Source organism: Ascaphus truei, chromosome 9 (assembly GCF_040206685.1).
Source record: "Ascaphus truei isolate aAscTru1 chromosome 9, aAscTru1.hap1, whole genome shotgun sequence".
In the NCBI taxonomy this organism is placed as follows: Eukaryota; Metazoa; Chordata; class Amphibia; order Anura; family Ascaphidae; genus Ascaphus; species Ascaphus truei.
In genome coordinates, this window is record NC_134491.1 from 9,438,976 (window position 1) to 9,452,496 (window position 13,521).

General features: G+C 36.8%; 1 protein-coding gene across 1 annotated transcript in view; it reads right to left on the reverse strand.

Moving 5' to 3' along the window:
- The window catches only part of PAX9 (paired box 9), a 41,756-nt gene extending 38,552 nt beyond the window's left edge, over positions 1-3,204 (reverse strand). Inside the window, exons 1-2 of the mRNA XM_075613322.1 lie at positions 3,050-3,204; positions 1,804-2,430 (exon numbers count right to left, since the gene is read on the reverse strand). Coding sequence (XP_075469437.1) covers positions 1,804-2,430; positions 3,050-3,053 — 631 coding nt within the window. The 5' untranslated portion in view covers positions 3,054-3,204. The remainder of the gene's footprint in view (positions 1-1,803; positions 2,431-3,049) is intronic.
- Positions 3,205-13,521: the final 10,317 nt, after the last annotated feature.

A 13,521-nucleotide genomic window follows, 5' to 3' on the forward strand; every position in this document is an offset into this window, starting at 1 on the left:
AGAAGAAAATAAGCAGAAAATGAGTCTCTAGGTAAATAGAAAATCTCTTCTCCTTGGTCAGATTATGCCCAGAGGTTGTACTTTGTGCCTTAGAATGAAACCAATTATCTGACATTTGAACTTCCTGTCTGGGTAAATTTAGTCTGATTGCAAAAACCAGAGAAGTGAAACTTTTTCCTTAATTTCCAGAAGGCATTACGCTGATGACAAATTCCTGTTTTTAGTAAAAGTGAAATGCATTTTCTCTGTTTAGACATGAGCTACAGGGGCTGTACTTTCTTACCCTTCAGGTCTATTAGACATGAAATCCCCAGAAGAAAGTTTTCATAGAATGTCTAAATGTATTATTAGGGGAAGGCAACAGGGTAACAAGACACTCAAAATAAAGTGGACAACTAACAGGTCCCATAGCTACTAAGCAAGATATATCCAAGAAGTTGTGAAGAATGTCAGCTTCAATTCCCAAAGACAATGTCATATAGATCTAGCAGCTTCATTTCAATGGGAAACTTTTTATGTCCATCATAGTCAGATACATGCAAAATAATGTATCCCCCCCCCAAAATAATTATCGTTGCACTAAACTAGTACAAGTTTATGAATTATTGGTCAATTTTCAAAAACATAAAGGATTGCTTAAAATATTAGCTATTAGCCTCTTATCTCTTATTCTAGACTACTTGTATGTGTGTGTGTGTATATATATATATATATATATATATATATATATATATATATATATATATATATATATATTATATATTTGTTTGACAACGTGTGCATACAGAATTGTTTTATTTGTATAATTAGTATTATAATTGACACAGGACACCGAATAAAAATACTGACCATGAAATGTTTTGTCAAAGACCACCCTTATTGCTAAATAACGAACCGTTTGGACACTTTAAAGACTTCATAATTATTGTAATAATTCTAATAATATTATTCAGTATGATAATATTTATAATTATTTTTATTACTGTTTTGAGAAGTCCTTTAATTTAAAGTTAGGAACTTGGTAAGATTATAATTCTTTAGAGTGAACCTAGAATAAAATAGTATAATATTGCCAGAAGAAAAACCCAGATTTTTCAAAGAATAAAAACAGATCAAAAACATGTATTATTTGATTGATGTGATACGGTTTTTGGAACTGTTTTGTACTAGCTTTGCAAAAGTGGTTTTACAAGTTAATACTTCCCTTAATTTCATAATCCAAGGTCTCTATAACCCCCCCCCCCCCCCCCAGGGAAATACTTGTATTGGTCATTTTTATACATCAAAAATGCATCAGATGTATGCTTATGTAGATACCACCTTGTCAAGTAGAAGTAATCTGTCTGTCTGTCTGTCTGTCTGTCTGTCTGTCTGTCTGTCTATCTATCTATCTATCTATCTATCTATCTATCTATCTATCTATCTATCTATCTATCTATCTATCTATCTATCTATCTATCGACACACACACACACACACACACACACACACACACACACACACACACACAGAAAAACACTTTTGATGTACAGCTTTAATACGATGCAATTCTGGGGCAAAACTTTGCACTGTATGTATCAAGCGATAAATCCGATTGCAATAATTAGGATGTGTATTATTTGATATATAAGGTGAAACTATTTGCTCTCAAATCGCTGCACTTTTGCCATGACACGTTGACCTATTATGCTTTTCAACGGTGTTATGGACAGCACTTGCATTCAATATGACCCCTATGTTTAATATATGAATATAATCAATTTAGTTACGGTTGATTATGGGCCCATCCAGCCATGTTCTTACCTTGATCTGTTATGGACCTAATCCCCAAGATATCCGTGACTGAGTGTGATGAGGGCCAGATCCTTGGCATGGCCATGGAGCCAGGGATGGCGTGCATTCCAGGAGGGGTGGGCACCTTGCCCCCTGCAGCAATGTGGTTGGAATAGGAATAAATGTGGTTGTATGGGAGTGCAGAGGGGCCCGTAGGATGGTGATGCTGTTTATGACTTTCGTAATGACTTTGCTGAGACAAATTTCCAATTTTATTGCGCAGGATCCGGCTGATAGAGCTGACAGAAGGAACGTTGTATTTGTCGCAGACCCCATCTGCCAGAAGCCTATCCCTAATCTCCCAGGCAAATATGCCGGGGTCCCTCTGCTTGTAGGTCCTGATGTGTTTGACCACTGTTGGGGTGGTGACCCTAGGCTTGCTGCCTCCAATGGCGCCTGGTAAGATGGATCCAGTCTCATTGTAACGAGCTAGTATTTTGCTGACACATCCATGGGACACCCTCAGCTGCCTACTGATGTCACAGGGTCGGATCCCAAGCTGAGCCAGCTCTACAATCCGCAGTCTGATGGCATTGGGTAGAGGTCTTCCATTAACAAACACCCCTCCTAGCTGGTTGACTTCCCCAAAGGCAGGTTCTGTAAAGAAAGTAGACAACACCAGTGTTTAACTCAACACAATACAGTTGCTTAACTGCTGAATGAGGGCTGGGGAAGGAGGCTATAATAACAGTGGTAGAGAGAATGTGTTTTCTACTTGAATTACAACTTGTAATCATAACCTACCATCTGTAAAAACAGTCAGAGCTACAGAATACAGACAGCCACACAAAGACATTCACTGATACTCGCGTCTGTAAACACAAAAATAAAGGCACAGTATAGAGTAAAAAAAGGAGCATTATTTGGTAAAGATAACTTGTATTTACCACCTGGAGATAGATGGAAATATCTGATTTAAAACTTTTAAATCTTGACTCTTACTTCAGTTCAATGCTCAGCAAATAGTGGAGTGCCAGGGATAACAATGTATTGCAAAGCAGCATTTAGATGGACTCATTTCAAGTGCACTGCTAATGAAACAGTCAGTTATTAGATCATTCCCTCCCTTTGCTAATGATCCTTAACGTGTTTGCAGCCGGCTTGTAAGGACAGGAATAATGTCAATAACCAAATGGGACATGCATGGGGTGGCTTCTTGTGCAGTGACAGCTCTGCAGGCGCTGGCTCTCCCAGCTGCTCTCCCAGCTGTACTTACCCATAGCTGAGCTGGGGGGGAGCTTCAGAACCTGGCTTGGACAGGCCACAGGTACCTGGGCTTTCCACCACTAGCAGATAGCAAGAACCCAAGAAAAAAGGTGAAAGAAAAAGGTTCCTTTCTCGGTGCAAGAGACTAAGTTCTGCATTTCCCTCTAATAGCAACGTGGGCTGGGTAGGGCTGTCATGCACACTAGTCACACCTACTGTGGCAATTGCCCCCTTCCCATTGGCTGCTGGCATTGACAGACAGCAATCTGTTGGCCGCTTCTTGGTCTCTTGTGTGTCCCTTGCAGGCAGCAGCAGCAGCAGCAGCAGCAGCACCTGGATTCCTGATTGCAGGAGGGAAAACGGAACATTTACCCTCTGAGAAGCGGTAAGTCAGTCCAAATAACAATGGAAACATGTTATGTATCTAAAGGCTCAGCTAATTAAATACCGCTACTAACTCTTTACATGCCAGATGAGCCTGCTATTCCTCGCACTTTAAGGGGTGCACAATACACAATCACAATGTAATAATATTCTTTATATTGAGAGCTGTAGCTTTATCATAGGGAATCACAGCAATATTTGTATAAAATACAATAACGGGCATTTCAACGTTATTGGGTTTAGGTTTGTTTGACCTTAGTGTAAAGGTAAATGTGTGCTATTTTTAATATAAGTATACCAATATAATTTGCCATAGAGTACATATAAATGCATTGTATTTTGGATCAATTATTTATTTTAGATTTTACTGGTAAAATAATACAATACACACACAAACACACACACTGGCTTTCAACCACAGCGCAGTGTTTTTCACATATCTTTTCCTAACCATAGACATGTTTTACACACATATATATTTCTGGTATTTAGACGTATGTACAGATAAATATAACAGAATATTTGGCTTCATTATATATTCTATAGGTTTGTAAGTAAAAATAAAAAACTATACCCTGATTTCCGTCTTGTTATTTATAGTAACTTTATCGCCTTAAAATGAATGTCTTAATTGGCAGACAAACAACAATGTACATCAATTTCCTGGCAAACTTTCTAGCATACGGTGGAAACGTCCTTCCTATTGGTTGACAATTTAATGACAACTTCTCGCATTAATTTCTAAGGATGAAAAATCAACAGCAACATACAAGTATAATAAATGTACATTACAATTAGTTTATATTAATATAGGAACTGTATTTCATATGATGTGATATTATTGCAGTGCCTTATTACTCTTCCAGACAGACACAACTTTCTAACAGCTGACAAACCCACACCATTCAACTGCAACCACAATTCTCTCCCAGGAGAGAAGGGGTTAACACTGCTCTGAGGGTTTTGGTGAAACTAAAGCCCTGGAAATACACACACACACACACAGTTAATTTCAGCCTATGTGGTATGGAATAGAATACACTTTGTGTTTATAAATGTTTAGAGGTATCTGTGTCTGATTATTGGGAGGGAAATGAAGAAAGATGAGTTGAGCTGGCAACGATCCGGTGAAATGTTATATGTTCAGCTTTTGCAGGAGATATACTTCATTAGAAAGCAATAATTGTGGGGAACACGCATTCATTTCATGTACAGACTTCATCACGTGGCTTTGAGGGAAATTGAAATGTTTGATATTTGATCTAATGTTGAACTAAATAAAGAAAAATGGAAACAATCGCAGCATAATCTTAGTGCACATGTGTATCGAACAGAATTTTACTGACACTTGTGGGGTCTACTAGTGTATATATATATATATAGTGGCACTCCAATAAAGCCAATAAATGAGGTATAATAGAAAGTAATACCAGGCACACCAGGATTTATGCAAAATTGCAAAAAGTTTATTACTAAGCTGAACGTTAAAGAGCCGAAACGTTACATATATATATATATATTATATATATATACATACATACATACATACATACATATATACATACATACATAGATACATAGATGGGAGAAAGAGAAGAGAGAGCGCACGCCCCATAGCATAATAAAGTACATTTATTGATGGGAATGATAGAAGGGGGGAGAGCTTACTGAGAGCTGCCAGAGACCCCCTTACCGGAACCTACTGTCTGCTATTTGATGGACTTTTCATAAGGACTGGTTTTTACACCCCTTCTTTCATTATTTGGTATTATTTGGTGTTATATGTCACTGGTTACACCTAATGTTTTGGGTATTTACACTTTATCACATATCACAAAGTTTATTTATTTTGTGTAATATATTTAATCACTCTGATTATTGATCACCCTACATACTAATAGTATAACACGATTCATTATCATATCGTGATTGGCGCTACTATACACGTTGTTTGTTTGGTGTGTGTGTGTGTGTGTATATATAAATGAATATATGTAAAAACATAGTATATTATATATTATAGTATATTATAGTGTGGAACTAAAAAGAACATATCAGTACAGAAAATGCCGTTCGTTTATACGTTATATAGTTTATACATTTCATTCACATAACATTATTATCTAACATGATATATATATATATATATATATATATATATATATATATATATATATATATATATATATATATATATATATCTATCAGATACTAATCTATTACCTAATTCACACACCGTTGTTTATAGTTAATGTGTGTGTGTGTGTGTGTGTGTATTGTTATGTGAATACAATATATAAACTATATAACGTATAAACGAATGGAATTTTCTGTACTGATATGTTCTTTTTAGTTCCACACTATAATAGACTATGTTTTTACTTGGGTATATTCACTGTTTCCCCTTTGTACCTTTTATGCCCAACCTGCCTCCCCTATGCTCTCCTCCTGCTCCCCTTGGACCTGTTTTTTCTTCCTTTTCTCAATGTGTGTTCCTGATGTGATCCTGTCGGAAAAAGCTCGTTGACTCTGCCCTGGGTCTCCAGTGGTTTGGGGATAATGTTTATCAGAAGTAAACGTGCTCAACTTGTTTCCATTTAACTGCTGAGTGTGGGCTGAAATACCAGAGGTCACGTCCACAGTGAGTAGAATGAGGGCAAGGAGCAGTGTGTATTTGTGTGTGTGGGGAGGGATATCAAAACATATACCACCCCTAAACCTGCCCCCCACACATGGACTGGCAAAAAGATTAATTTCAGGTATAAGGCATCTGAATAATTAGCAAAGGCCCCTCTAACAACATATTGTACACATGTACTATTAAGGGGCATTGGGTAATTAGTGTCTTGAAGGACAATTAGTGGGTTGAGGGTATGCTGTTCTGTAGTGTAATACTATGAAAAGGGCAATTCGGAAACATTACAATAGCAAACAAATATCAACATATAAGAATACAATTATTATTATTTGATCAAAAGGAGTTAATGTGCACAAAATAATAGTATTATTAAAATGTTGAACTAAGTAATATTTTAAATTATAATAATTAATAATAATAATAATAATAATATATTATTTGTGTGCTCGTTAAATTATTATTACTATTAGTTGTAGGTTTTTGACGACTGACCATTTTTGTCCCGATTACAACATTAAGTATTTGTTGTTAGTAGAAAAATGCTAAACCCCTATAATTATTTGCAGCCTAATTATTAGTAGCAAGATCATTATGACACGCTCTATTACGATTATTATTCTACCTATGAGAAGATGTCTGCCTTTGCTGCACGTATTCCTGAGTGAAGAAAGCATATCTTCATAGCCACAAAACTGTAGATGGTCAAAACATACAAACAATCACCAAGAAAGTACATGGTAACTCTATGTTCAGGCAGAGAGCGAAGCAGACACCAATTAGGATGAAGAACACTTGAGGTGTTTAGCAGTCGTCAGATGATTTACAATATTTGGTAAGAGACATATTTGCCAAATTGATATCCTTGTTTCAAAATTGAGATTAGATGCGGGCAGACATATTTTATATTGTGAAAACAGTTTTAGTTAGTCCAAAAGATGTTACTGTACACTGGTGGTTGATTTTCCTCTTTCTTTATTCTTAATACAAAATAATTTTAACTATTCTACACATATAAGTTCTCACTATTTGCTTGAAGATAGGAGCTTTCAATAACTCATGGAATTGCCCAGTCCCATACTTCCAATAAAGTATCATTATTATTACAGATAAGTCCTGCTTGAAGATAGTTTTGTGCAGAGTAATTGCATGAGAAAATATAAGGTTCCAACAACCCCAAATATGTGCTTATACATCAGAATTGACTTTTGTTTTCACAAGAAAAGCCACACTTGCAATTTGTTTTACCTATTCGTTTTAAAAGCTTGAAAGCCACAGTTACAATAGAGACACACATTGTGAATGTTTGTGGTTCACACATACAATGTCAGCTCTTGCAGAATTAGTAGAATTTGCACACTGGGACTGGCTTCAAATTGTTATTCCTGTGGGATTTATGTGAAAATCTGACATCTCCCCCCGAATTTTATCTAGGGAGTGCACGACAATGTGTATTTTTGTGGGATTTGCGTGCATGTATATATATATACATATATATATATATATATATATATATATATATATATATATATATATATATATATATATATATATATATATAAAACAATAAAGGCATATACGTAAAGCACATGATTAACTGAATATATTGTAATGATAGTAGATTTATGCTAACCCCCCCAAACATATGTTATAATTCATAGATGAACCACACGCGTGTGTGTGTGTGTGCGTGCGTGAATATATATATATACACACACACACACGTCTGTGCCTTGTTGCATGACTTTATTATGTACATACACAGGCGTACATATGCACGTGTATATTTTTATTTTATTATGTGTTGCAATATATATAATAAATATATGTTGTGTGTGTTTTTCGTTTATAAAATACTATCAATATATTTTGGGGAATATCTACTGTACTGAATTATGTCTTAATTATGCTCACATCATAACATCTTTATATTTGTAGTAATTAGTACTTGAAGGGTTGTGGTGAACATTGCATTTATTATAACGTCCAATTGCCGATTTCCACAACTGATAACAGTAAAATATACGGGAAACATCTTATCTGTAACTGTGCGTGCAATGTCTTGTATATAATGCACACCCTTTTCACCTATGTAACTGTATTTGTAACCATGTATTATTTGTCTTAACTCTATGCCCAGGACATACTTGAAAATGAGAGGTAACTCTCAGTGTATTACTTCCTGGCAACACATTTTATAAATAAATAAAATAAATAATTTTCTATTATTTGGTATTTATTCTGTGTGGTCTTTCTAGGGCTTACGCTTCACTGCAATATTATTTCCTTGGAGCACAATCCCTAATACGTTTGGTAGAAGTTACATGTGACTTTAATGATGGATTACAAAACTTTCTATTTGATATAGATCATTCTGAAATAATAGATTGTTGGATATTTTTATTCATCTTTGTTTTGTAAACGTGTTGATACTTGCACCTCTATGAAACCACTAATGGCAATTTATCTCACAAGATTTATATAGCAAAGGAGGACATTTTTTAAAACTGATTGCTTTATTTCCTCTAGAGGGAACTACAATATAGACAAAAAACAAAACAAAAAAAAAAAACTCCCCTCATGTAGTAAGTTATTTACTATTAATGTGGCTGTTTGGGGAATTTAGTTTAATTCTTCAGTGATGCAAAACTTGAGGGCTGAAAATGGCAAGCTGCATATCATCAGCCTTTCCGGAAACAAACTCTTTTTATTCACATTTTGCTTGGCTGTAATTTCACACAGTTACATTTCCTCAGACTCTGACCACAGCGCAGGGTTATCTGCTCAGGGCTCAGAGTCTGTGGCTTCTCTTCGTCTTGTGGTGCGGTTACAGGGCCCTGTAGGGTCTTCCAATTCTAATAGCCCTTGAAGAAACGCATGGGGGTGCCCGTGGGATCAGCGCTGACCTTGCATCTTGGTGAAAAGAGACTTCATGAAGCTGCCTTCATAACACGAGCCCTCAGAAAGGGGTTTTGATAATTAAATGTTTTCATTGGCATGCCTTTATGTATCTTTCTTTGCATTCACAAATGGTTGGGCTGGGTTTCCAGGTTTCATAAAGATTAATTCTCCTTTTATATAGAATTGTATTAATTAGGATGCATTGAAATTATGAATTCTTAAACATTAGGTAACTTAAAAAAAACAGGATTACATGTTACTGCCTTTTTTAAACAGGTTTTGTCACTGCAGTTGTTTCTAGGACATTGTGGCAATAAAGACTCGTTGGCTAATTATCACAACACGGATTTCCATGAAATAGCTTTCACTTTCATTGAGACTTGTGAATCCATGTTATTATGGCAATCAGTTATCCTTCAGATATCTGATTGTTCATAGAATGCAATGAATTCCCCCCCCCCCGGAAACGTGATGGTATAAATACTGGCTTATTCTGCTACAGTTTACACGGGTGTGTATATAACATAATATACAGGTACAATACAGCAGCAGGCATTGCATAGTAAAATAATAAAGGGTTCCAACATCCCTTTAACCTCTATGCCAGAGTTAAACAAAAACAAACAAAAACACCCACCCCCTTTGGGAATAAAGGGGTTAAGTATGTATTCATTCCAGCATGTTAGAAACGACTTGTCTATAAGCAAATTCACTCTGATTTGGAATTGAATTCCCCAAGGAACAAATACTAGTATCAAAAACGATTTAAACGAATCACCCTCAGAGTCCAGAGTGCAGTACAATGGGAGATGGACAACTATAATAAAACAAAGGTAAGGTGATCGGGTCCTCCCACTACAAAGAGCAGTATTTTACCAATACAATGTAGGTCAGTCAAGGACTGATTAGTATATTCCTTGTAATATGGACCAAGTGGTCAACCCAGAAGTGGAAATTATACTAGACCAACACTCACATATTTCCTAATAATATATTGGGCTTTGTATTAGTGGGAGTCAGATGCATAAAACACGATTATATCATACGATCTTCGCGAAGTGCACTTACCAGATTCAGATGTAACACTTTGCAGACAGCACTGAGGATAAATATACTACAGGCACTAGTAAAAATAGGTGAGTATGGTTTAGATTGAAGGAATAGGATGACAATGACTGTATTATATTATACAGTAACATGCTGTGGACCACTTCAGCAGGGAGTTGATTACAGACCATTTGTAACATGGTAGTTTCCCAAGAACATGTCTTCAATGAACGCTTGAAAATGGGACTACGAACAGGGAAGACAGAACATGAATATAAAAGCATTCCCTTTCCTGCAGAAACGCCACAATCTGCAGCTTCTCAATTACCTACTCCCCAGCTTTCTTCATACATATGCCTTTGAAACCATCTCTAGTAGTGATGGGTCTTTCATGTTGAAAAGTCCATTCAACACCCACCCAATCAACAAGGCACTTGCAGAAGGGAGATTAGTTGGACCCTTTTCCTGAGGATTGCACATTTCTATAAAGACGTTTTGGCTCCTTGCTGAAAAACTGGGGCAAAAAAATGGCACCAGATTTATTATAGAAAAACATTTCCATTGAAACCAATATGATTTTCTTGTTTTAATTAAAAAATCTATCTATCTATCTATCTATCTATCTATCTATCTATCTATCTATCTATCTATCTATCTATCTATCTATCTATCTATCTATCTATCTATCTATCTATCTATCTATCACTGGTGTTTTTGCACCAGTTCTGCCTTCGTTTTGCTGCAGTGACATTTTAATAAATTAGTCCCTTTGTTGGGATTTTATTCTCTTTGATAAACTGTTGCTATACTTTTTCATCAGTGTGGCCCCAGATTTGCAACAGGGGAACTTTAATAAATAGCCCCCATAGCTACCTATAAGAGAATTACCCACTCTAGATTAGCAGCTAGTTCTGAATGTTCTACTGTATTTCTCACATTTACACAAAGTATGGAGCATAGACAGCACTCTGAGTGGAACTACTGTGCGAGAAAGGGATAAACGGTGCAGCGGGAACAAGGAGGGATCCTATACCCTCCACAAACCTAGTAAACAAAAAAGGAGGAGTTTCCACAGTCAATGGAAATCAAAGGGAAAAATTAGAGGATAAGCCAAACCGAATTGAATATATCAAAATGTATATTAATAATGTACTGATGCAGAATATTAATGAGGGCTATACAGTACCAAGTGAAGGTAACAAGACTGCTCACAGAATAATGATTAACACATACATTCCCAGCACGCTCTAACTCCAACACCCACCACATTATATATAATATATATACTGTATACAGTATATATATATATATATATCAATAAAAGTGCTACTGAGCGTGGCCAATGTTTACAAACAAGAGACAGGGGAGCCCAATGCTACATCCAATTGACAAAACATATATGGTAATAAGTATAAAGTTTAAATACTTCAATAATAATAATATTTACTTGGTTATTTAGTTAAAGCTGCAGTTCAGTCAATATCCTGCATGTGTGTTTTTTTTTAATAAATCAGTTCTGTAGTAAGAAAAAATACTTTTAGCATTTTCTGTTTTAAAAACAACAACTTTTAAATACCAATTTTCTTGTATTCTATTTTAACAGCCATTTGCTAAGGCACTGCCCCTTCATGTCCTGGCACAAGCCCTGGCACACCCCTTTGTCAGCCCTGCCCTCCCTCTAGCACATGTCAGTGCAGGATTGCTCATGAATATTCATGAGCTTCCACTGACTGACAAGCAGAATATAAACAGATCCCGTCACTAATTATGTCACCAAATTTCGACCTATCAATACATGGAGAACGAATTGACCGGCAGCTATACAGTTCTTTAGGTAATTAGAGATTGCCCACATGAAACTATTGAAGTAAAAAAATAAATTAAAAAAAAAAGACTGATCTGCAGCTTTTAACCCTTTGGCCAAAGCGTCATAAGCCTGCATATCACGTCAAGGTATAACCAAATTAATGCAGGTCCTAACACTAAACTGTGATCCCTTCCTTTTACCTCTGTATGAGGGGAAACAACCACAGTTAGTCCTGTCCATACAGCAAAATGCTAGAACCTCCCAAGTTAAAAAGGTGGGGAGGGGTGAGCTCTGGGAGGAGGGGCCACTTACCTCCAAACAACTGTTTCCAGTCAGGAACTAAATTAACACACACACATTCCCAACACGCTCTAACTCCAACACCCAACACATTATATATACTGTGTATATATATATCGGACGGACGATGGTGAGTAAAAAAAAAAGTGACAAAACTCCTCCACAGCAAAGCATATAGCAAATGGAAATATTACTGTATGCTCATTTGCATGTCTTAGACAGGTCTGCAACCCCGCCTTTCACCATTATCACACAGCACTTCCACTGCAGCAAGGGATTCTGGGAAATGACATGCAAATGAGCACACAGTGCCACTTTTTGCTTTAAAACCATTTTAAACATGGTTCCCTATAGGCTTAAGCTTGCTGCATGGTCACAGCTTTAAGCACAGAGGGTTTTTGTCACTTTTTTTACTCACCATAACTTAACTGAATATGGTAAACCCCATCCTCATTGCTTCAACTTTGCATAGCCAGTAACCAACCCCACACTGATGAGACCCATTAAGGTCGAAACAGATGTCGGTGGGTGGGTTTACTGGCTATGCATCTTAACCCTGGCTGTGCTTAAAGCTGTGACCATGCAGCAAGCTTAAGCCTATAGGGAACCATGTTTAAAATGGTGGGGCAGACAGGGAACAATTGGAGCAAAATGTTTTCACACATAGGTGCAAGATGAAAATGGCCAGTTTTGCACAAAAATTGCTTCTTTATAAATAGTGAGAACACTCAGCACAACTTATTTACAGTGCATACAACATGTGATTAAGGGAATAAGGGGTAAGTATAATGATTTCATCCCGTTTGGATTATGAGGTGCTGCTCCAGAAGAACCTTTCCAGAGTCAGAGAACACAATTCAGAACAGAACAGGAGTGCAGCTCTCATCAAATATGTGAAGAAAAAGTAACACAAAATAGTGCAACACAATATATATATATATATATAAAAAAAAATCAAATGACGGCACGTTGCCATGGCAAGACAACATCATGTGACAGCGCGACATCATTTGACGCCGCATTACCATGATGATGCGTCGCTGGAAGCCAAGGTAAGGGAATCTACAGAGGCCTAGTGCGGTCCCCCGGCATTTAATTTAAATGCCTTGGGGGAGAGCACGGGACCCCTGTAACCACCACACCCCCCTTGAAAATCCCCCCCCAGTTTGTGCACCCCTGATGCATGGTAAAGGCGTGGGTCAGAAAACACCTCCAGGACGCTTAGGTAGGAAAGAGATAAAATGCCAACACAGCGTGTCTTTAGAACACTTTATGTAAATAGGAATGATAAAATAAATGCATTCACGTCACAAACTGTACATTGATAAACAGTGTTGTGAGCTCACAGACGCAAAGAACCCCCCTGCTTGACCATCTCCCGGTGGAATCCGTTAGGCTACGGCCCCAG